Raw genomic sequence first — 24,533 nt, 5'->3', positions numbered from 1 at the left:
GAGGTGTATTTGGCTGATATCTGAAGGAAAGCACATGATGGCTGCTTCAAAGAGCAGGCACAGAATGTGTTATGACAGGGCTTCTGACCATTTTCACAGTTGCCAGGTCAGCACAAGGGGGAGAGCTCATAACTAGCTTAAGTTTATTTGCTCCTTTGCTCTTTTCAGTGAGCTGTTCCAATGCCCAGCCTCCCTGGTGCCCTGTTCAGGGACACTTTCCTGCTGTTGGCCTTTCCAGCCCCTGCCTTTCATGCCTCCTTTGGAAGCTGAGGAAGATGTGCTGTACAGAGTGGAGAGGATGTGTTCGCTACAGAAGGCAAATAACCCTGTGAGGTTATTTTTATTTCAGTGATTGCCTCTAGTCAAGTTTTGTTGTGTGAGATTTTAAGAAGTTACTTGCTTGGATGTAACATACTAAGTTTTGGCTAGTGAAGCTTCTTTCCTGCATCGGTTGCTGATGGCATTGGGTGGTGTGGGGCATTAATGAACAATTCCTGGCACTCTCTGAATGGGGTTTGCTGTCGAAACTTCAGATGCCTAAAAGATCAACCCATTAGTGATGAGGCCAGCATCAGCTCAGCCTATTTTTAGGTTTTTCTTTGCTGCTTCACTCTTTGATGTAAAGACAGCTGTGTTCCCCTCTCTCTTGATGCAGACCAAACTTTTTATCTCCACTTTGGAACAAGCTGTCCATTGTTTTGATCACTCAGTGATCTTTCTCTGCAGCTCTCTTGTTTGAATTCTTGTTAATCATGGTGACTGTGTTAATTCAGATGTGGCTCCAGTCCATGTTCAGTAGTGTAAATATTTCCGTATTTAAATGCTAATCTCCTCTGATAAGCATTTAACGAAGCCATCCCCCTACACATTGTGGCTGTGCCTGTCTTGCAGCTTGGAGGGGTGTCTGACTAGGCTTTTTCCTGGTTTTTATTTATGCATGAGTGGATGGTTATGTTGTGTGTTTTGAAGAAACCAAACATAACTTAAATGCCCTGAGTGTGGTTTACTTCTGAAAATAAATTCCCCTGTGTCTCTTCTAAGTTACAGTGGTTTTCCACAAATGTCCAAGAATCCTGGCTCAGGGTCTGCTAGCTGTCTTGTTATTTCTTTTCCTCTTCCTCTGCTGCTTTCTTTCTCATCCTATACTCTTTGTTCCTTTTTTTTTTCTCCTCTGTTTAATTGCTTCTGAGATTTTGGAACATCTTCAAAAAGTCTTGCTTAGGCAGTTATTTTTAGACCTTTAAAAGAAGTCATTTTTACTTCTTTTTTCCTGTTACTGCATCTGTTACCTGTTGAGGCCATACTTCTAAAGACATCTCCTTCTGGTAAAGACAGAACTGCATTTTTAAGAAATGGGTTGTTACAGTGTCCCAATGTCTCCTTTTCATACAGAACACCTGAAGAAACGCCTGGAAGATTACATGGCCCAGTTCCCGAACGTGCGGATCCTGCGGACCAAGAAGAGGGAAGGGCTGATCAGGACTCGCATGCTGGGGGCCTCCGTGGCCATCGGGGACGTCATCACCTTCCTGGATTCCCACTGCGAGGCCAACGTCAACTGGCTGCCACCTCTCTTAGGTGAGTGGGGAGTTGTTGAAATTATTCCCACCTGTTGTTTTCCCCTCATGCTGTAAGTGGATAAAAGAGACATGGGATGTCATAAAAGGGAGAACAAACCAACCACAAGACTCAAGTGAATTGTTGGCAACTTGTAGTGTTTAACAGAAGATTTTTTCTGTTCTGGAGTCCTGCACTGTGCAGTAACCCTGCCATATGCTTTTGTTAATTAAAGAGCAGAAATCATATTCTTCTGTTTCCTCGTTAAATGAAATCTTAAATAATTTACAGCTTGGTAGAAGAGTAAACTATCACATGGTCATTCAACAGCTTGCAGAGAGGAATGGCTTTATGATACAGAAAAGATCTTTGCATACAGTTTTTGAGTAGCTTTATAACTATATTTAACTTCATAGCCTGTGAGCCTGTGAAAAATACTTCTTGTGAATGAGAGCTGCTGGTGTGTATTTGCAGAACATGAGCACTCTTTTCCAAGGCAGCACTTCATCTTTGAGGAGGTGTCAGTTCTTTTTAAGGATGCCTAATAGAAGGGACAGTGCCGTCTGTTTCTGGTACCTTGTCTGCCTCTGGCTGGTACCAAACTCCTTCACAGCCCTACTGTGAGTGACCTGTCAGAGCTCTCTGAGGTGTGACTTCCTCAAATAGGCTGTGGCAACAATCATCAAGTGGACATTTAAGAAAGAGTCAGATTTTCCCTCAGGATTGATGGATTGTTATCCTGTTGCTTTCACTACAGTTTATATCTGGCAATAGTTTGAAACATTTGCAGCTTTATGAGCCCCAGGGAGGGAGGACAGAACTAGCTCCAACACCATTTAAATGAGAACACAAAGAGGATGCTTTGATTTTTAAAGCACAGAAAGGATTTCTGTGAGATGTGTTTTGGAAGCTGAAACATCATTTTATCGCCTTTGCTCTGAGAGCTAACTTCCAACAAGAGACCGTCTCAGTAATAAAATATTTTTTAAATTCCAGATGTTTATGCAGGAATTAATCCTGTGTTGTATTATTTGGAAGAAAAGGTTGGAGGGGAGGAGGTAGCACTTGCATTTCTTCAGCCTGCTGAGAGTACTTATGCCATTAGTCTGAAACGTTTCCTGCCAGATTCTGGCATGACAGTTAGGGCTGGGTGGTGCCGTGGGTTATTCCCTGGATTTGGATCTGCACAGAAGGGTTCACATCCTGGTCAGTTGTGGAAATGGGGATTGCTGACTGAGTACAAGAAGTCTGGTTTCAGCCTGGCAGTCAGCTCTCTGTGGTAGTGTGGCTGTGTCTTCCCATTCTGCTTCTGGGTGATGGGTGCCTGATGTTTTTCTCTCAATGATTGCAGAAGTAGCAGATAAATTGATATAAATTGGAGCATCTGCTCAGGAGAGAAGCAACGAGGAAGAAAGCTGTGTCGTTCTTGGACAACTTCACATTTTGATGCTCTTTTTTTGTAATTTCGTGGTCAAAAGAACCAACTGGTGCAGATTTTCTAACATGTTTCTCCAATCTTCAGATCGCATTGCCCGAAACCGCAAGACTATCGTTTGTCCTATGATTGATGTTATTGATCATGACCACTTTGGATATGAGACTCAGGCTGGAGACGCAATGCGAGGGGCATTTGACTGGGAGATGTATTACAAGAGGATCCCTATTCCTCCTGAGTTGCAGAAACCTGATCCCAGTGATCCCTTTGAGTAAGTTACTGAAAAACAGCGTGCTAAGAGCCAGCTAATGAAATAACACCCGCTGCAGACTTGGTTTACACCTCAGCATAGCAAAAGCCAGAAGCTGGTGTTAAGCTACTTGCTTTTTTTGGCAGCTTTTTGCTTTGTTGGTTTAAAAGAAATGCATTGTATAGTAGCTGTGAACACTCTCCTTTTCATTGCTGTTTTTTGCCACGTTAATCCTGCAGAAGTTAACATTTCATTTCATTGAAAACTCTAATGTGTAACAATTAACGTGGTCATTTATTACTGAGATCTTTCAAACATAACTTAGTATCCCTAATGCTCTGCCAAAAACAATAAACCAAAGGTGGGTTATGTGTCATTTCCAGGTGGGGGAAGAAGAAAACCTAGCAGAATAATTACAGCAATTTTGATGATTACAGTGCGCTGCAGAAGTAAATCTGTGATCAAGTTGTCCTCTGCTGTTGCTGTGCTTGTCAACACTGAGACAGTTCTGCTTTTATACTTCTGCAGTGTTTTAAAAAAACCAACAAAACAAAAATAACCCAAACAAACCCCTTTTTGAGGTCAAACTCAAAGACTTAATCCTACAACTGAGGCAGAGCATCATGTGTGCAGCATACAGGTCCCGTGGGGAGAGGTGGTGTCCTGTGTCCTGTCACTTAATGGTCAACTCCTGCCTGTTTGGAGGAGAGGCATTGGCTGGTTCTGAAGGGAGCCAGGTCTGGTCCTCCTCGTTTGCAAGTGGGAAATCAGTAGATAACACCAAAACAACCAAAACGAACTTTGACAGGGCTGTAAAGGCACCAGGAACACTGGGTGGTGAAAAGAATATTTGTCAAATCTTGCTTTGTTTTTTAAATGTTTAGCTAGAGATCTGTGTCTTTGAATGTTTTGTAATATGGAGTCTGGTTTTTCCTTAAGGTCTCCTGTAATGGCTGGAGGACTGTTTGCAGTCGATAGAAAGTGGTTCTGGGAGCTGGGAGGGTATGATGCAGGTCTGGAGATATGGGGAGGAGAGCAGTATGAAATATCCTTTAAGGTGAGCCATGTTCTCTGGAAATTACTTTTGTTTTGAAAAGTAAGAATTTGTTCTGAGGCACAGAATGTGAATGATCTATCTTGTCCTTGCTTTTGCGTGTGACTAAAGGTGAAAGAGCTGGGAGTAGTAAGGTAGTGCACAGAAGAAACAGTGCTGATGTGAGCAGTCAGCTCTGAGGGTCAGTTTTGGAGCAGGGTTAGCTGGGGTGTCCCTGTTCTGTGGCCACAGCTCCTGATGCATGCGCCCTTGGCAGCAAGGGTAAGTCAGCTTGTGTGGAGCTCTTTGACTCTTAGGCTCACCCTGGAAAGATGGTGAAATACTCTCCTCCTTGAGGGAAGGATTCCAGTTCCAGGAGTTCAGTTTGAGTGCCCAGAGAGGAGAACAACTTTGTCTGTAATCAATCCAGCTGACTCCTGGCTGTGAGGAACCCAGGCTAATACTTACCTGGGAAGAAATCTTCAACAACTGGAGTCATAACTGTTGCTGGCAATGACTTTGGATCATTATCTGCCTGGCTTGGGAACAGTTCTGCTACTGACTGATTGGCTGAGCTGGTCAGTGAGGGCTTTAAGAGTTAGCCAGCTGACCAAAAATGCATACTAAGAGTAACAAGCCACTGTAACCCACCAAGACTGCTGGTACCTGTGTTCTGTTGGAATATGGCACTCTGAAATCCAACTTGGGAAACCCAGCAGAATGTCCCAAACCCCTGAAGGCAAGTGGCCTTCTTTTCAGTAGGGGGAATCCTTCCCATAGCCTGGACCAAACTGAGTGAAGATTTCTATGTTAAACTCTGTTTGAGGTTTCTTTCAGAGGTTGAATATTTAATTTTACAGGTGTCTGGATGCCACTGACCTCAGCACGGGGCTAAAAGATGGCAGGGGTGCTACTGTAGTGCACAGTTTGGTTTCAGCAGCTAAAACTCTGCACATCTTCCCTGACAAGTCATGGCTGATCTCTTACAAAACAGATTCCTGAATCTCCACGCCTCTGTGCAATTCAAAGGATATCAATCCTCAGCAAGCCCTGTTGCCATACACACACCCCGTGTGCTACTGGGCAGCAAACAGAGGGAGAAAAGACTTTGATTTTGAGACATTCTTTTCTTCCATCATTTTCTCACAAGAACCTCTAAGTCACCTTGGATGTCCCTTGTCCTCTGTAATGGTGGCAGGAAGGGAGGGGTGAGGGCACCCTCTTTGGGGGTGTCACTGTGGTTAGAGCCATTTCATCTTGGTGTTGCATGTAATGAAATTGTGTAAGGCGCTCATTCTCTGTGGGAAGGGCAGGGGCAGCATTCAGCCTCTTCCTCTCTGAAAATGCTGATTTCCAAGAGTGATGACAGTGGCTGGGCAAGCCCTTTGTCTCCAGTGCCACAGCAGACAGTCACACTGCTTGATCTGCAGGAAATAAGACTGCTTCATTCATCTGTTTGCTTATCCCCTCTGAAACACGCTGTGTTTTATTTCAGTCCAGAGATGGTAATTTATGGAGGGATAAATTTGCTTTAATTAATCTCTGCAAAGACCACCTTTTTCCTTTCATTGTGCAACAGAAAAATGAAGTTTTCACTGAAAGAGACTCAGTGTATTTTCAGAAATTAAGATAAATTGATACATTCATCTGTGGCTGATAGATTTAATAATTCTGCTGGAATTGCAAGAATAGAAGGTTTGTTCATAGAATTTATGAAGCTATGACATTTCCTGGCGAGCTTAGAGCTACGTTTTTACCTTTAGAAGCAGACTGAGATTTTGTAGTTAAAGGTGCACTGTCAAATAATTTAAAGCTCTGGCTTTAGGCATGGGGTACCCGCTTTCATATTATTTATTATCTCATGGGAATTCAGATTCTAAGCATGCCAGATTTACAGCCCAGCTTTAACAAAGAATCCGTTCCTGTCCCTGGGTGTTGTGGGTGCAGGTGCTCTTCTGTACTGCTGGTCTGTGATCCATTGCATTGGATCTTGCCTTCTTGAGACTTACCAGGAGTACAGGGATTTTTGGAGGGTTATTTTGTGTTTGGGGGTTTTTTTTTTTCCTTGAGCATATTCTTTTTTTGGCCATTCATGGACTGTACTTTGCTGGTTTTGCCTTTATTTTAAAATCCAGGGCTCTGTTGCTGAGAGACTGGAAATAAACAAGTTTATTTAGGAGCCTCTTCCCTTTCTTTTTGGAAATCATACATATTTCTGTTATCAGCTGTCTCTGCTTCCTTCTGAGCACAAATTTTCAAGCAAGCCAACAGAGAAAGCATCAGTGTTTAACACCTCAGAAAAAGATTTAACTAGAGGGTGGATCAAACTCTAGAAGCCTTGCACCTTGTATGAAACGTGTACATCAAACATCACTAGGAAACATTGCATGTAGGAGGAACAAAAAAATTTAGGTGAACTTTCTAACCTTAACTGCTGGTTTGTAGTTTTCTGGGTCTTACCAATCCCTTAAAACAGAAATTTCTAGTTCAGAAATGAAGGAGTTGATCTATCCATTCCGTATTCAAGCAGAAAACAGGCGCTGCTTCCTTCTCTTGACCTGTGTATATCCAGAGCAGCTCAGTGCCTCTAAGGCAGCACTGCTGCAGGTCAGGGTGTGCCTGTTTCAGGTCACTCCAGACACAGCAGGCCGATCACAATCTCCAGTGGTAGTTGCAGGTGAATTCCCAGCTGCTGACCTTGGAGTGTGTTCTTGTATTTTGGGAAAAGAGTGAACAAGCATTCGCAGCTGTCTCTGTGGGGCGTTTGTCACCTTTCCTTTCTGGTGCCTCGTGGTTCCTCTGCTCAGCAGACTTCATTGAGGTGGGGTTTTTTGCTCTTTTGGAGTTACTTCCTTATCTCTCCTCTCTTAAAGTTTTTCCTGGTCTTCCTTATCTTTCTGATTGTGTGAACAAAACTAAATGCTTTACCCAAAGTTACAGTGGGCCTTTCCTCTTCTAAAAACAATTTAATAGCTGCCTACGTAACCACTTCTTTTTTTTTTACATAAATGCATTTAATTTCAAGCAGTATGTGTGAAGCATTTAAACTGTTCCTTCCTGCAAGTGCTACTTTGTACAGCACTTATCTACGCTCAGTTTTATTTGAGATGCTGTTGCCTCTTTTCCGGTATTTTTGTGGTTTCTATTCTGTTTGGCTTACGTAATCGTCACTAAACTGCTTCACACCTCTCTTCCATAAATACATAGTCTCTGATTTTTTTGGTTATGGGGAAACAGAAGAGTAAAAAGGGATGTCTCTTGACTTGTATGGGCATAATTATAGATGTACTTTGTATCTTAGATCTGAGTGGTGTGGTTCCCAGTCCACACTGTACTTGAAGAGCAAAGAATGAGAATCCAGAATGTCCCTCGCTAGGTGATAAATCATTTCAGTTTTAGAAACATTTGTCTTGTAATTTGAAGATTGGAAAGCCTTCATAAAATGCGAAGGACTCGGTGCAAACAAGCCAGATTGGTAGTTGCCCTGGAAAGAGCACTTAAAGGGGAGACAAAAGAGCTGGTCAGTACTTGTGATCTTCACTTCTTGCTTCAGCAATAGGAAAAGAGCCATTGCACTTACTCTGGTGATTGTAGGTCATTGCATTTTTCCGGATCCTTTTCCCAAACCATCAGCATGGATTGCTTCTGATTTCCACAGCACAAAACATGTTACATGTTTTCCAACAAATCCAAGTGCTGCATAGCTCCTCTTCACATGTCTAATGGCTGCATCTCCTTTGCCCCACGCCAGCAGCACGTTTCTGATTCCCATTTTGCCACTGGGCTCTGGCAGGTGCATAGTTCGGGTGCAGCTGCCAAGGGATCCCCTCTGACAGCATTTCTACTTGTGTTGCTGAAGTTAGTGCTGATTGTGAGCCTGCACTGCTTATTCCGGGCACATACTCACGCCACTTTCCAGCAGCTCACGTTTGCCCACACTGGAACAGGCCGGGCATTCTGCTGCTTTTTTTGTGGGCTTTTTTTTTCAGCCAGCACATGCTGCTTAATTCTAAGGCTCTCAGCTGCAGTACAGGGTGGCTTCTCTCTCCCTATCTGGTGATGCACAGATCAGTTTCAGGCCATTGACTTGAATTTTTTGCCTTTGTTCACCCTCTGCTTGGTTCAGGTTCCTGAGCAGCCTCCCACCAAGCAGCAGCAGGGAAGTGCTCCCCTCCAGTCCCTGAAATGTGATTATTAGAAAGTGCTGTCATTACTCTCAAATGCTCCAGACGGCGAGGAGGGGCTGTACTGGTGTGTGGTGTGTGAGAGGTGCTGTGCAAACACACGGATCCCAGTGCCTCACGAGCTACCTTAATCTCTCAGAGAGCACCAAGTCCCAGCAGGAGGAGCAGCTGATACTTCCACTATAGAGGATTACAATTTTCCTGAATTATTGCCCTTGCTTTCATCCTCTCAGCTACTTTGTTATGCAGAGAACCCCCTTGACTTATCCTCTGCGTCCTTTTCTTCCCACCTTTCAGTGTGTGCTCACACAGCCAGCCAGCTGCTCTCTGTTGGTCCATCCCATGGTCTTCAATTCTGTTGTGTCTTGCAGAAGCAGCTTTATTTTCAAGGCTTAACTATCCTTTGTGTTTTTTCCCTCTCTTGGGAAGCATTGGCTCACTATGGTGCAGTCATTGGAAACCATAAACCTTGTATACTCAGGTAATTTGTGTTCACACACCAACTGCAGCATTGTATTGTGTGTTTGAGAGGAGAGGTTCAGCTGTCTTACCTGACATTGTTTTCTGAAATTGCAGAAAGGGAATTGGATCAGCATAACATTCCCATGTAGAGAATAGGTGGCATATTATCTGCTGCTTTCATAGCATACTGACTGAATCGAAGGCTCTGGAGTTGCTTTATGAATATGGAGTTACAGCTCTCCAGGCCTCTGGGAAGAGGGAAGCAATATCACCAGTGTTATTTTATTTCCCTTGTGTAGTTTTTATTATTAGGGTGAGATTGTGGCCTTAGCTAAATCTGCTCAGTGTGCCCGTTGACCTCAGCATAGCCAGGTTTTCTCTTAATTCTAGCAGATCTGTCAGCTGCTGGATTCCAAGCCCAAAATGAAGATTGGCGAAATTATGCCTGAGGAGGAAGAGAAATTTCCTGTTCTCTCTTGATGAGATCTGATTAGATTATTGTAAGAAGCACTGTCTTCCTGACCAGCTTTAATTCTTGTTCTTACGGCATAAATGGCTGTTTGAAATCAGGTGCAAGTTCAGGCTCTGACGTTTTCTGTCATGTCAGCCAGGGAGTGAGGCATGATCTGTAAAACACCCAGAAGAAACTGGCTCCTGTGGCCTAAGGAGAAGGCAGTAAGTGGCAGTCATTGTTGTGGGGAAGGCACAAGGTTGTGGCTGCCCCACAGCCCAGCACCGTTTCAGCTGTCTGACAGCGCGGTATTTTTAGCAGTGTACGTTCTGGTGTGTCATGCCTGGGAACTGTACTCTGCTTTAAAAACAACCAAATATCAGTAACTGAGTGGAAGTGTTCCCTCAGCTAGCACACAGCTATTTTGGGTTTGCTTCCCTTGCAGTTACTCCTTGACAGACCCTTGGATGCAATTCCCTGACCTTTAGCTCTGGCTTTCTAATGCTTTTGTTGGCTGTGTTTTACCAATGCATATCACGCTCTTTCCCTCTCCCCCTTCTTCCAGTTGTATAGATAAGGACTGGTAATTGTCTTTATGGAGGTGGTAATGAGTTCTGTCACCACACAAAGCAGCTCACTAATAAAATAAATCAAAGCAGCAACGAATGAATGGAAAGCATGCCTTTAAAATTAGATTTGTACTGTGGGTGCCACACTGTCACTTGCAGCGTGAGGCAACATTAAAAAGGCACAGAGGTGGCAAAGTACCTTGAAAGGGTCACTGAGTTCTGCTAGTAGGGATTAGGAAGCTTTCCATTGCCTCCATTGCAGCATCGTTTGGAAATAAATATTTTAAAGCACGATCAGGAAAAGAGCAAGTCAAACTGATGTTAGGTTTTACTCATTAAGCAACTGAGTTAAGTAGCTTTTCTGATCACATCATTGCATGTGTTCATGTAATGTTGTCTTTTATGCCTGGAGTCTTGTACCAGGCTGGAGCTCCTGGCCCATCAGTTGGGTCCAGCCTCCCCCTCCTGCTGCCTCTCCAGCGTAGGGCTCTATGGATCATTGCTGTCTGGTACCACTTCACCAGCTCTGCAGCACAAGGACAGCTCTCTCCTCTCCAGCTGTACTGACTGCAGGGCTCTGCTGCTCAGCTTACACAGGGACATCCTGTTCCAGCGAAGTGTATTCATGGTGGTCTGCCTGAAAGCCTTTCCTTAGAGATGGGGCAGGTGAGGCATCCTCGGGGCAGGCAGCAAAGAAAACAGGCTGGTGTTCGCAGCCAGGCTTGTGTTACACTAAAATGCAGCTGGTGTGAACCCCTCAGGCTTCTTGCTGCAGGGTGCAGTGCAGGGTTGTGCAGGTTGTTGAGGAGTGTGTGTCTCTGCAACGGGGCTCTGGGCTTCTGCTGCTGCTCCTGCAGGTTTTTATGGTTCCCAGAACTGTTGCGGCTCTTGGAGCCTTACACAAACCTTTTCTGTCGTAGAAACACAAACCATGGCCAGATCCTTGTTTTCTCAGCTTATCTGTTAATTTCCTAGCAGTGAAATCATGCTCTGGCCCTCTGCAGCCAAAAGCACAATCGCTGCAGAACAAGAAGCATTTCTAATTCCATAAGAAACTTCATAGAAGCTGAGTGCTAGTTTCTTTTTCATCTCTTCTGCACCAGCCTCTCAGGACACAGCAGGGACAAAAGGATTGAAATTCTGTAGAAGGAGAGTTTGTCAGCTTTCTTCTTGTCTCTCTCATCATAACGACATGTAATTAAGTACCTTGAACTTTAGAAGTTGCCTGCGAAAAATATTTCTCTAACTGAGAGCAACCAACCTCCATTAAGTTATACGCAGTCAGCAAATGACTGTAATTATTAGGGCCAGCAGACAGCTGAAACTCCAGAGGACTTTAGTGTCAGGGCTAATAATTATGCAGCAGCCTTGGCCAAATATTTCTCTTCCAAGCTAAGTATTTAATATTGTCGCTGTAGAATATTAATGGAATTGCCTGCTATGTGTGAAGCTGTTGACTAAGCTCATTGTACAGTGAACTGTGGTGGCTCAAATTAGCCCCAGTGAACGGGGAGATCAAGAGCTCTGCACCAGCCTGCCCGAAATCCATGGCCTTCAGGGCACTCCCGTGGGATCTGGGGACAAATGGAAAGGCAAAGGCAGTGCCTCGCTTCAGGAATTCAGAAAGTCATTTGTTTGGCATTCTAAAGGGTGCTTTTTCTTTTAAGTATTGATTGAATATTTCTGTGAAGCACACAAATATTTCTTAAACTTAATGAAGTAGATTGGCTGGTTTAGAAAATGTCTCCTTTTGTTTCACTTCGACAAAATTACTACATCCATGCTATAAATAAAGAATAAAAGAAAGTTGTTGCAGAGCGCTGGCACAAAGTGAAATCTTCCCAGATGGGGAAGGAAGCTTTTGGGCCCAATCTAGACATTAACCAAGCATCAAGGTAGTCCTCTCCAACTAGGAGTGTGTTCTAGTGACTTCCTGAGGGCTTTTTAAAGCTATTTATGTGTTCACCAGGCAGAGATTTCCACTTAACTGTAAGGCTGCAAAAGCAATGAATGAATGTCAGCAATGAAACCATAAAAGAGCAGTGATAACTACAGGGAAAAGTAGCAGTTTCTTCTGATTTCTGGCACTTGAACAGGCTCATGAATTCCCTGGAGCCTTGTGCATAACACATGACCACCTGTACTAGGGAGATGGTCTCCCTTTTACAGCCTCGTTACACAACCTACACCCCGGGTTTTTTATGGCAGCCCAGTTTAACTATTGTGGTTACTACTGCTGTAATAACATGTATCAGTTTAAAGCAAGGTGTGTGCTGTTTTCTCAGTGATCGGATTTTTTTTCCTGTTCTTTTCTGTATAGAAGGCTTCAGAGCACTTGTGCTAAATCAAGGCTTGCTGCATGGCTCTAAGCAGGTAGTTATAGGATTTGGGACTAAGGCAAGGAGGGGAGGGGATTTGGGAAGAGTGTACTTTAATGTCAAAATCTGGGTTAAGTTTTTTTATTACTTGAAAGTCTTTTCATTTTCCTTCATAAAGCCAAGACTGAATGTGTTTCTCTGCTGTTCCACAGGTATGGATGTGTGGAGGTCGCATGGAGGACATCCCTTGCTCTAGAGTTGGTCATATCTACAGGAAATACGTTCCATACAAGGTTCCCACAGGAGTCAGCCTGGCAAGAGTAAGTGGCAGTGGCATTCCCCACAACAGTAGTCTGACTGCAACGTGACCATGCTGTTGTCTACTCTCACCCCACAATGAGAGGCAGATGTAGGGGGTTTTGTCTGTAATTTGCACTTGCACAGTTTTACAGTGGTGGATGTGTAGCACAAAGGGAAGAGAGCCCGGGGAGCTGCAGATGAGTGTGTGAACAGCTGCCATGCTCCCGATATCAGCCACTGCTGGGTGCTGGACACGGACTTTGTGATCAGGCACTGGCTATAAAAACAAGATATGGCTTTATTTGTATAATACTTCAGTCATTTTATAGCTGTGCTCTCCAAGAGCAGCAGGCTTCAGCGTGGTGATTGGTTTTGGTGATTGAAAGACCTCTCAACTTCGAGCATTACAGACCACTGAATGGGCAAGCTGTAATTTTCCACAATGGAATGTTCGGTGCCATCTTATTTCTTAATCTAGTGTAGCCCAAAAAAGAAAGAGCTTTCACCTATCCTGCGCTGGGTTTCTCCAGCTAATTTTCAAATTGAGGAGGGATTGCATTGCCCTCTGGTGGGAGAAAAAAATCATAGTAGCAGGAAGGCTGCAAAAGTAAAAACCTCAGAGAGATGCCCTGCTTTTCTGAAGTCTTACAGCTTGCTCAGTGTTACAGTGCTTCCCAGTTTAATAGCATCGCCCCAGTTATAGATTTGGATTTATTCCTCAGCCCAGCAATGACCTGTCAGAGCGACAGAGCACTCTCCTGTCTGTGCCATCTCCTCAGGAGGGAGCTGTATTTCTTTTGATTCAGTATTTGGCTCTTGTGTACTCCCCAGTGCTGGAAGGAAACAGCAGAGAGGTAGGAAAGGCTGTTTCTTGGCATCTAACAGACATTTTGAGGTAAACACCTGCTCCTGTTGTGTGGAGGCTGCATTTGGGGCAGGATCAGCCAACTGCTTACTCTTAGCTTCCTCATTTTTTTGGTAGTAAATGATCACTGCTGGACTGAGCAGCTTCGTGCAAGGAGTCACAGCTGCACATGGCACATTACTGACGGTCACCAAGAATGTGCCTGATGTTGCCAGAGAATAACCCAAGGTTCAGCACTCTCAAGGGTGCTGTGACAAGCAGGTCGTCTTGGGAGGGTGGTGTTTGTTGCTGTCTTGGAGTTGCACAGGGGATTAAGTTTTACAGTAATACATGAAATGTGCTGCTGCCACGAGGTAAAACCCTTTGCTTCTGTTCCAAAGGGTCATCATCTGAAAGCTCCCTATTCCTGAGGTATCTCAGAGTTTTACCCAAGAAAATGGAAAAAAAGTGCTAAGAAAGAGTATTGTGAACTGAAGCTTTTCAGAAGGGAGTACTGCAAATCCCATTTCTAGATGGATATAAAAGATGCAATAAGAAGGATTTAAGAAAGCAGCTTTTTGTCAGAGACCTTTGAATGTCCAGTGGTATTTACCAGCATCATGTTCTGACTAGTTTCCTTACAGAAAAAAAGGGAAGAAAAACAACTTTTGATTAATATTGTTTTTCTTAGCCACAAGGAACTAGATATAATGGCCAAGTGCCAGGATTCTGTTTTGACCTCAACTGAAAATATCTTTCTAAAAGTCCCTTGGAACTAGAGAGTAATAAAAATAATCTGTGTCCTGAAGCTGGAGAGAAAGAGTGGATGTGAATGAAAATCCTTTCTGAGCAAAAACATGCGAGCTGCTCTGAATGCTAATGGTGGTTTGTGCAGCACTCTCAGGTGGTTTCCCCTCTCGTTCTCCCCCCAGAACCTGAAGCGGGTGGCTGAGGTGTGGATGGATGAATATGCAGAGTACATTTACCAGCGCAGACCCGAGTACCGGCACCTCTCCGCGGGCGACGTCGCCGCTCAGAAGGAGCTTCGCAACAACCTCAACTGCAAAAGCTTCAAGTGGTTCATGAATGAGGTTGCCTGGGACTTGCCAAAGTTCTACCCACCAGTGGAGCCTCCAGCAGCTGCCTGGGGAGAGGCAAGTTTGTGCTCTGACATCTGCAGTGGGCAGGCAGGCTGCAGTTTGGTTTTTTAAGGTTGCCCACGTGCCTCAGTTGCTGTGGGTAAGGTGCGAGCAAGTGTTTAAAGATCTGTTGATGTTTCAAAACCCAGAACTCCTCTACCATTGCACTGGCCTGATCAAAGCAGGCAGTTGGGCAGGCAGCTGCTTCTATTAGTGCACAGCTCCAACGAGAATAGAGACTTGGCTTTTTCTGCATGTTGTGTATTTAGCAGAAAGCAGAATGTGCCAGAGGGAGGACTAGGGAGAGGCAGCAGCTGAGCAATAGTGAAATCTTGTATTTCCAAAGGGCTTCACAACTGTGTTGAGCTACTCTTGTCCTTATCTTTCCCATGTGAAAGGCAGGAAAACCATCCGTATTTTTGAAAGTCAGCTGTGTTCTGGGAATAGAATCACCCCAGGAGTGAGGCTGTGAATTGTTACACACGTCTCTCGTGGCTGAGTGTTTTGGGTCACTTAAAGAATCACTGGCAAAGGCGTCAGCAAAAGCAGGTGTAATATAAAAGTGAAAGCATGACAAAGTTTATTGGTAAGGTTCACTCTACTACTTTCTAGAGAGTTAAAGCACACGGAGAAAAAGCAAGCTAAAATCTAAAATCAATCAATCTAAAATTGAAACCAACCAAAAATTACCTGTGTGAAGACTGGGGATGGAAAAGGGTAAGGACAAAAGAGAATAAGAGAGAACCTCTCATGGAGTTACAAGGTTCAGAGTGGACCTCCTTACTAAACTTAGCTCTGAACTCAAATAGTTTAAGCCTAATGGTTTAACAGCGCTTAAACTTAACAGCACCTAATGGATAACTTAACAATTTAGCAATAGATTCATGTAGGATTTACTATAGCATAACAGTAACTCAGAAATCTAAAGTACTTAAGAATCGAGGAGACTAACATTCATTGTACATTTGCTGTAGCATATTCACACTGGCACAGACCTAAGGGAGGATGTACAAGGTATAGACCTGTGAAAAATGGCACCACCAGACAACCCAGCCCACAGTGGGCTCTGCAATCCTGTCACTGGTGGGTTTTGCTATGTGCTGGAGGTACAGCTGGCAGTGGGCCCCATTTTGAGTTCTGTACTTTCTTCCAGCTCTAACCAGCCAGCTCAGACTCACAGTTAAGTGAGGAATCTTAAAACTAACTTCATACAAACACTGCTGCGATTTGAGACAATTTGAGCCTTCTTTCTGCTAGGAGCAGGAGATTCAGTGACTAATTTACTATTTCAGATACGCAATGTGGGAACTGGCCTGTGTGTGGATACTAAGCATGGAGCCCTGGGATCCCCACTGAGGCTGGAAAACTGCGTGAAGGACAGAGGAGAGGCAGCATGGAACAACGTGCAGGTAACAGTCTGATAAATCATCGGCCCCTAAATCTGGGGAGGGAGAGGTTCCAAGGACCAATGTTTAAGGAAGGCCATTTAGAGCTGTCATGTCCACCCCAAGGCTCACGTGCTCATTGTACTTAGGTACAGGATGTGGCTTGTGCTTGTGCCACAGGGGGGTCTGGAGCCTGGCAGACTGTGCAGAGCTTTTACCTCTGCTTTGAAGTTCTCAGAGAGAACAAAAGAAATGACAAGAAAACAGTGTGCCAAAACAATAAACCAGTAACAAGGCAGCTGTAATATGTAACAAAGTGAATATTAACTTCAAAGGTTGTGCTGAAAGAAGTGATAGAAGAGCATCATGCATATTAATGAACCTGCAGGAGCATTCAATAACTGTTCACTATCATCCTCCTGACAGCAGGCAAATGCATTATAAACACCCAACCATTGCTGGAGTGATGAAACCAGCCAGGTTATAGATTCACCCTCTCAACATATGAGGTGCCAGAAACGACAGCTTTATTGTAACAGAAGGGAGGAAAATATTAGTTTGTCTAAACTGTAGCAGCTGAGCTGAGAAAGGATCAAGAAAACAATGCCTCTATTACAGAGCCATGCATAACTCTTCAGGGAATGGCTTCAGTAGTAGGAGACAGAGGGTTGTTGCATATCAATTTGATGCGTGAAAAATAGAAACAAAACCAATTTACTCAGGCACAGACCAAAACTAAGCCTCTGTTGTGTCAGGAGGATCTTGAAAATTAGTTTTGGCTTATGTTTAGGAAGAGAATGCGGTTTGAACTTCTGAGTAGCATTGAGCCTAAATTATTGTGGTAATTTCTCTCTCAAGAGGGATTTAAAAGACAGCCAAGAACAAAGTAGTTTCTTTGTGCAAAAGTTTTTGGCCACACTGCTTCAAAGAGCAGCACCCTGATCATTACTTGCCTTTCTCACTGCCCCATGAGAGATCTCTGAGGAGAACCATTCCTCCAGCTGACTCCAAAGGAGCCTCCAGAACAGCCTTTTCCTCAGGGACTGAAAGGGAGGTGTGCTGGCTGGCAGTCCTGCAGAACCACATGGGCTAGTGCTGGCCACAGAGGACACTTTTGTTGAGGCACTGCGTTGCCAGGCATGGGCTGTGCCCAGTTACTGAAGTTAAAACTCTTCCTCTGCTCTGTAGAGTCCCTCCTTCATTTCACCTGAGAGTGCTGAGTTCATTGCAGGATCAGTAGAAGGGAGCATCACGAAGCAATGCCCAAGTGTTTGCACTCCCAGCACTCCTGTGGCCAGGGTAGGAAGCTGTGGCTCCTGGTCTCTTGTCCCAGAAGTGTGGGACAATTTCTCAAGGTGACTGCAGGCTGCCTGTGCAGACTCGGGTGTCCACTGCCAGCGTTAACTCAGAGCTCCTGGAGCTCTCTGGCTTTTTTGCTGGCTGGGAAGGGCTGTAATTGGTCAGCTGTTCACTTAATCCTTGATGTATGTCTGCATTGCAGAGACATCCAGGGCTATTCTAGTACCCAGGCTGACCAGCATGGCTGGCTGCAGCAGCACAGTCTCATTTCACGTGCTGTGTGACAGCTGGTGCAGAGTCCCCTGGTCAGCAGTCCCTGTCCTTAGGGGTGGGAGGAGTTTTTCCTCTAGAAGATACTGTCCTTTCCCTGAAGCTATCCCCACCCTGTGGGCACAGGGAACAGCATTCTGTTGGTGAAAGTATCATGCCTGGGTACCAGCCATCCTGAGGGTGCTGTTTGTCCTGACAGGTATTCACCTTCAGCTGGAGAGAGGACATCCGTCCCGGCGATCCTCAGCATACCAAGAAGTTTTGTTTTGATGCCATTTCCCACAGCAGCCCTGTGACCCTCTATGACTGTCATGGAATGAAGGGGAACCAGCTTTGGAGATACCGAAAAGTGAGTCTGTGTGTGTGGGCGTATTCTCATCTAAGGTGTCAAATTGCCTGAGGCACTTACGTTTCCTGAAAGTGTCACCACTCGTGTTTTATTCCTTCTTTTCATGTAGCTGCAATAAGAGAATCTGCAGACAGCTGCTTGTTACTGTACCATTGATTAAAAAGAGGTGACTCCCCTGTTCCACTGGTTAGAATAAGGTGATGACCCCAGGGCTCCTGAGCAGGACGCTCTCTGTGCAGTGTCCCCACAGCTGGCAGAGAGGTGATGTGCAAAGAGGTATTGTGAGAGTTGGTTTGTTCTGAGCACTGCGATGTCCTGCCAAAGGTAGATAAGGATTTATTCATCCTCCTACTAAGCAATGCTGTTCTGAGCCACAGGTAAGTACATTCTTGTCTAAGTGCCCTGTCCTAGTCCTTCCAATCTGCTGGCACAGTGCCCTGGAGGGATGCAGCAGAATTCCAGCCTGGAGAGCCCATGGCTTCTGGGTGCCTTCAGAGCTTCCTGGTGCAGGTGTGAGGATTGGGCTGGATTCTGTCGAAAGGGGTGGGAATAGACCCAGACACCTGTCAATCAGTTAAGTGTGGAACAGATACACCCAAGTGACACAATAGCTTGCCTTGGTTTTTAAGGCTTCTTTCTGATGGTTTTAAAACAACTTTTCTTCTCCACTTAAGCAACCTCACACCAAATTTCTCTCCTCCAGGACAAGACCCTCTACCACCCAGTCAGCAGCAGCTGTATGGACTGCAGTGAGAGTGATCGAAAGATCTTTATGAATAGCTGCAATCCTTCATCTTCAACACAGCAGTGGATATTTGAACACACAAACTCAACCATCTTGGAAAAATTTAACAGAAATCTTGATCTTTAAAAGACTGAGAAAATATATATATATATTTTACAATTATAGTTTTTACTGGGGAGGGTTACAAAAAAAATTTTTTTAATACTTTTTTTTAAACACTTAATGAAGGTAAAAGGGAGAATCTCAGGAGAAGGTTAACTAGCAGGCCAATCTTTATTGTGAAGATGCTGCATCCTTCTCTTCTGGGGATGGTGGAATTTTAAAGACTTTGCCAGAGCCACTTCTGTGCTGAGACTGAACAGAAACTCTGTTTTTAGAGGAGTCTGAATGTGTTTCAAATGGCTTTTTTTTCTGCCTTTTTTGTTTTATTTCCCACTGGGGTCTGGTGTTAAATGATTTTGTTATCCAGGACCCTTCAGGACTTTTTGTAGCTGCTATACCATGCATAGAAGCATTCCCCCATAGGTGCTTTATCTTCCAAACTCCATATAAGTAAAATCTTGAAGACAAGATTTAAGCTTCCAATCAAAAAAAAAAACAAAACCATTATTGTAAAATGAAATGCGTATTTTTTTTGCCCTGAACCAAATATATTTCAAACAGGTTGAATATTATTACTTTCCAAATCATAGCTCTGATGAAGGAATGAGCTCTAGTGGAAGTGCAGCCAAGTGTTGGGAATATGGCTGTTGTTATTAGCCATGAGGAATCTGAGTTTCTGGTCCGTTCACTTTGCAGTCAGTTTGTCACTCACTGTTGAATCTTCAAGGTGAAAGATTAGCAGAGGGTTTTTAAATTATCACAGTTCTTACTGGTGAAGACTTTATGCTAAGAGCCTTTGGATATCAGTTTCCAAATTTGCCTCTTATAACCTTTTTAGCACAGACACCTCCAGGATTTCTCCTGTTAAATCTACTGCGTGAAGACAATTTCCATTCTTCCTTTAGAGGTTTGATGGCTAAGTTAATTTACAGTTGGTGTGAGCAGATTAATTCAGGATAATTAAGTCAGGGCTGAGATTAGCGATTGGTCTTTATCCATTTGTTCATCAGTCTGTAGTTTCTTGAGTCCTGTGGTCAGTAGTGTTCTAGCCTTGTGGAAATGTGCTGTTAATCTCTCCTCATTTCCCAGCACCCACAGCACTGTACAGTTTACTGTGACTGGAAATCTGTTTGCTTTAGCAGAGATGTGGGACTGATGGACCCATTTTACTGGTACCCTCTCCCTTGTGCAGTCAGTAAGCAGTGCAAGGTGTTACCCTTCTGGTTTGGCAGTCAGATCTGCCAGACAGTGAACCGGGATTGTCTCATCCCAGGAGCTGGAATGTACTAACACTAAAGAATGAATGGAGGACCATTGGTTCAAGTCCATCTGAAGCAAGTATTTTTTTAAAATCTGGTTTAAAACGAAGTTATTGCAAAAACAGATTTACTAGTTCCCCTGACTTAGTCTTGTACTGAAGGGAGCAGTGGCATTTTCTGGTAAAAGCTGTGAATGATGATGCAGTGAATCTCGTGCACAGATGCTGTGTACATTAGTAAACAGGATTCCTTTGCCAGGAATTGCCCAGCTCCTTGGTTTGTCTGACTGTCTGTGGAGGGGTGTTGCAAGAGTAGCATGCAGCCAGCTCTGGGGTGAAGGGGATAGGACCCCTCTGGGATGCTTGATGAGCATGGTTAGTAGACTGCCCCACCTCAGAGGGGCAGGGAAGCTCTGCTCTGGGATGTCTTTCATGTGAAGGCAAGGAGATGCTTCCCTGGTGTCCCAAAACAAGCAGGATGGCTCCCTCTGCAGATCTCCAGAAGCAAGAACCCCTTTTGTTGCCAGTTGTAGGGTCGTGTCCCATGTTTCAGATGTGTTCAAGGCCATGCAGAGCTGTACCTGGTAGCTGGGAGCAAACAAGAACACAGCTGTCTGCCCCTGAAACTCTCCAGTCTGATGTATTGAGTAGGAGGCTCAGAATCCACCTCTCTCGTCCACACAGCTGAGTCCATGTCTTACCTTTTCTGCCAATTTAGCTGGTCCATGCAGTCATGGAGAACAGGAAACATGGACACTGCATTGCAGCTGGGACCAGGTTTCCAAAATATGTTGGTGTCTAACATTTTGGGAGTGAAGAAAGAAAAAAAAGCCCTAAACTTCCCTTGTGACAGTTCTGCAGCAGTATTGAATGGAATGAGACCAGCATCAAACAGAGTTGACATCTTATATTCTCAGTTACTACAATAAGTCTGTCATTAGGATCCCTCCTCATTTCTGTGGGAGACAGAGTCACCTTCCAGTGCTTTGTGTGTGACTGCTGTTTTCCTTAAGTTATTAATGCTCTCATTAGCCGAGTAGTGCTGACTGTGGAGCCACTAGATGGCCTGACTAGATGTCTTTATGAATGTTTTAATGCCTGTGGAACAAGAAGCTGTTTGTTCATGAACAATGCTAGATTTTTATAACCGGGACACAATCAGCATATTCTATAAATGGACTGTAGGTTGTTCTGCTTGCAGGTTGCAGCTTTGTGTGTCTTAGTTTTCTAATGAGAGGATTAGCTTCTGTTTCTAAAATGCATGGCTTGCTTTGTACTTGGGCTCACCTTGTGAAGGGAGCCCTTGCTTGGCTGGCTGGATTCTTGCTTCAGAGAGAGCTGCAGTAATGAACAGGTCTTTTACCACTTGGTGATCTTAATTTGGAGAGAAAGGTCAGCTCTTACCAGCTTGCACCAAAAGATTAGGCAATAGTTGAGGCAATTCCTGTTTGACAACCCACCACCAGTACACAGAAACTGGAGCTTTAGTGTAAGTGGTTGTAGCGGGTCCATCTCAGTGTGGTTGATCTGTTTTCTGAAAGTTTGGCATCTGAGTGTGGTTAAGAGCCTCACAAATTGTGCACACTTCCAAGTAGCTCACTGGGCTTTGAGCTATTAATTATTTGCATCAGTTATACTTTTCAGTATAGAGGCTTTGTTGACTAAGGCAAAGACTTAATATAGCAAACCATCCACTGATTGAGAAATATAAGCTGTATTTCATCATCTGCATCTTTAACTGAGCCTTTGCTGGGCAATCTGGTTAATTATTCCAATTATTTTTGGTTATTTGTAAGCAAAATTGCTAAAGCATAAGTACATAATCAAATCTTCACATCTGCATGCAAGTCAAGACTGCAGATTAAATACCGGTGATTATCTAATGCCAAATACATGTTTTCATATTTTTCCCCCAGAAGTATTGAAACACCCCTCTCTTCATGGCTGCGTAAGTTTTGCTGCTTTTAAGTATCAGAATCCCAGACAGCAGGGTGTGTTTTATGTTGCCTGACAATACTTTGATTTGCTCTTGAAGCTGTTGTTGATCTATACTGGTGCTAATCTCTAAGGCCTACAGACAGCAAATAGGTTTGGGGCTCTCGTGTGCAAGGTGTCTTTTCTCGTACCTAGGAAATTAACTTCCTTTTTCAAACCACAACAGAACGTATGAGCCTTCCTGAAAGGGGAATACAGCATCATTAAAATAAAGATGTGCCTTTTTAAATGTAAATGTACAGCAAATGCTTAAACTTGAACCATTTCCTAGTGCCTTGCTGGGCAAGAGAGGAGAGGGGAAGGGGTTGGGGTTGGGGGATAAGGATATAAGAGAAAGCTTGGCTCCTGCAATGTTTGTGTGTGGGGTTTTTTTTAAATGTCTGATTTAAAAATATGTGTGAACGACAGTAATTCAGAAGCTCTTGGGTTCCACCTCTGTTAAATCGATATCGTTAATGACTCTGCGGAGGTTTGTCACTCCTAATAGGAAGACTTGGAAAGGTTGGCAGCTTCCTCCTGGTGCACTGTAACAGCTGAAGCTGTGCTGGAGGATGTCTTGGTTAGCTGCTGGATGTTTCACCTCATGGGAAGGCTCATGATTTCACTGGCATGCGGGATCCTGCATTTTATTTTCTAAGTATGCAAATCACAATTAGTCCCAAAAGCATATAAACTCTAGCAGAAGTGTCTTTCAGAAGAAGTTGATGCCTTCCATCACTGGGACTTTTCAAGAGTGTGTTAATATCTCTAATACAGAAGTAGCAAGAAAGCAATTTCTCAGCCTAACTTTCCTCGTGGTTGGTTTTACAGCAGGCTGTGCACAAGGCTTTGCTTTCCTTTACTGGAGTGTTCCACTCAGCAAACTTTCCTTTTCCCTGCTGCACTGAGATCAGTGACCTGAGAGTCAAACAGGCACCACCAGCATTTCAGGAGCACAGTGCTCTGGGGCTGCTGCAAGGCTGTGACAGCAGCTCTGCTGCCTCGCGTCACCCACGGGAGAGATCTCCTAATAGTCATATTGGGCAGTCATGGAACTGCCAGGTGAAAAGGGAGAAGATTTTTATTTTAAATTGTCTTTCAAGATACAGACAGGGAGTTGAATTGATTGGAGAGAACAGCCAGCCTCTGGCAGTCAGCCTGTCACACTTGCAGTCGAAAGAGCCCTGGTAAAGCCATGTGTGAAACAGCCCAAGTGATGCATGAGTACCTTGCATCCCACATCCACTCCCAGCAGCTGGGGCTCATGGATACACTGGGTGGTTTCACGGGATACACAGCAAAGGGCAGCTGGCTTGTGAGTCAGGAGCTCTGGGTCCTGCTCCCAGGCTACCATGGCCTGTTACTTGACCTTAAGCAAGGAAAGTCTGTGTGCTGCAATTTCCCAGCTTGTGTAGGATTTACCTTTAAGTGCTTTATTTTCTGACCTGGTGAGTGTTGAGTCCAGATTTTAAAACAAGCTGCAAATCCTCACCTGGTTCGAGTGGAGAGAGATGCAGTGGGTGGAGAATGGGAAATGAGATCTGAAATTGCCATCAGCATTCAACACAGACTTGTCAATTCATTTCATATTCCTCATTAACCAGTCAGATTGATTTATTCACATTATAAATTTGAAGTGTAACCAAAATAAGCTCACCTCCTGCTCTGATTGCTACTTTGGAGTGCCATGCTTTACCTTGGAGAATCTGTATGGAACTAGGCAATGATAGGTCATGGAAACCCTAATAAAAAAGCTTGTGTCCGTTTTTGACTTTGCCTCTGCTAGCTGAGTATACTGCTTAATTGAGTGCATTTGAGCTTTCTTGATGCTTCTGTATGACCCAAAAGGCTTCAGTGGTTCCAGCAGTTGTGAGTGATTTGGGAGCTTTATATAAAGCCACTGGATCTATGTGGTCTTAAATATACTAGTTCAACTCGAGGAAAAAAAGTCTTAATCCCAGGTAGTGAGCAAACAAATGTGAACTTCAACCACAAAACAAGATAAAAACTGATCGAGCTAACAGCGTGAAACCTTAGCCCTTATGATAACAGCAACAAATAGCTTTAGCCTCTAGGGTGGAGAAGGGAATTGGTTTCAAAATGCATTCTCTAGGATCTCGGTGATTAGGTCTAAGTTTGTCTGTACCTTGTACTGCATGCATTTTCTCTGTAAAACTGGATGGTGCCTCTTGAATCAGTGTGTATTTATTTTGTGCGTATTAGGACCAACAGCCTAATATCTGGGGGTGGTAAAGGACTTGTAGCACTTTAATGTAGTAGCTTTCATAAATTGGGAATCATTGATAGAATGCCTAGTGTTTTTAAAGTTGAATGGACTTCCTTTTATAATATATTTAAAATAAATTTTTAATGTGTTTTCTGAAAACTGTGTACGCAGACATGACTGTCCCTACCTGTTTTGCTCCCGTGATTGATTTCTCTTCTACTTATGAGAATAAGCTCAGCTGCCCTGGTGTAGTGTTTCCCCAGCACAGGTTTCCTGTCACTCCATGCCCAGTGGTGCAATCCTGAAAGAATCACAGCTGTAGTGGACGATTTGTGCCCAGGTAGGACATCCCTGGGGGACAGCAGCCATGGACTGTCCTTGG

The 24,533-nt window shown here is 44.1% G+C and overlaps 1 protein-coding gene across 1 annotated transcript in view; it reads left to right on the top strand.

The window, feature by feature from the left end:
• Positions 1 to 24,310, top strand: part of GALNT10 (polypeptide N-acetylgalactosaminyltransferase 10) — an 83,382-nt gene extending 59,072 nt beyond the window's left edge. The window contains exons 5-12 of the mRNA XM_048319801.1: positions 1,393 to 1,578; positions 3,080 to 3,263; positions 4,182 to 4,299; positions 12,472 to 12,579; positions 14,336 to 14,557; positions 15,835 to 15,951; positions 17,696 to 17,845; positions 18,549 to 24,310. Coding sequence (XP_048175758.1) covers positions 1,393 to 1,578; positions 3,080 to 3,263; positions 4,182 to 4,299; positions 12,472 to 12,579; positions 14,336 to 14,557; positions 15,835 to 15,951; positions 17,696 to 17,845; positions 18,549 to 18,716 — 1,253 coding nt within the window. The 3' untranslated portion in view covers positions 18,717 to 24,310. The remainder of the gene's footprint in view (positions 1 to 1,392; positions 1,579 to 3,079; positions 3,264 to 4,181; positions 4,300 to 12,471; positions 12,580 to 14,335; positions 14,558 to 15,834; positions 15,952 to 17,695; positions 17,846 to 18,548) is intronic.
• Positions 24,311 to 24,533: the final 223 nt, after the last annotated feature.

The sequence above is a fragment of the Corvus hawaiiensis genome, chromosome 15 (assembly GCF_020740725.1).
Source record: "Corvus hawaiiensis isolate bCorHaw1 chromosome 15, bCorHaw1.pri.cur, whole genome shotgun sequence".
Taxonomy (NCBI): Eukaryota; Metazoa; Chordata; class Aves; order Passeriformes; family Corvidae; genus Corvus; species Corvus hawaiiensis.
This window is presented reverse-complemented; position numbering and strand designations above follow the sequence as displayed.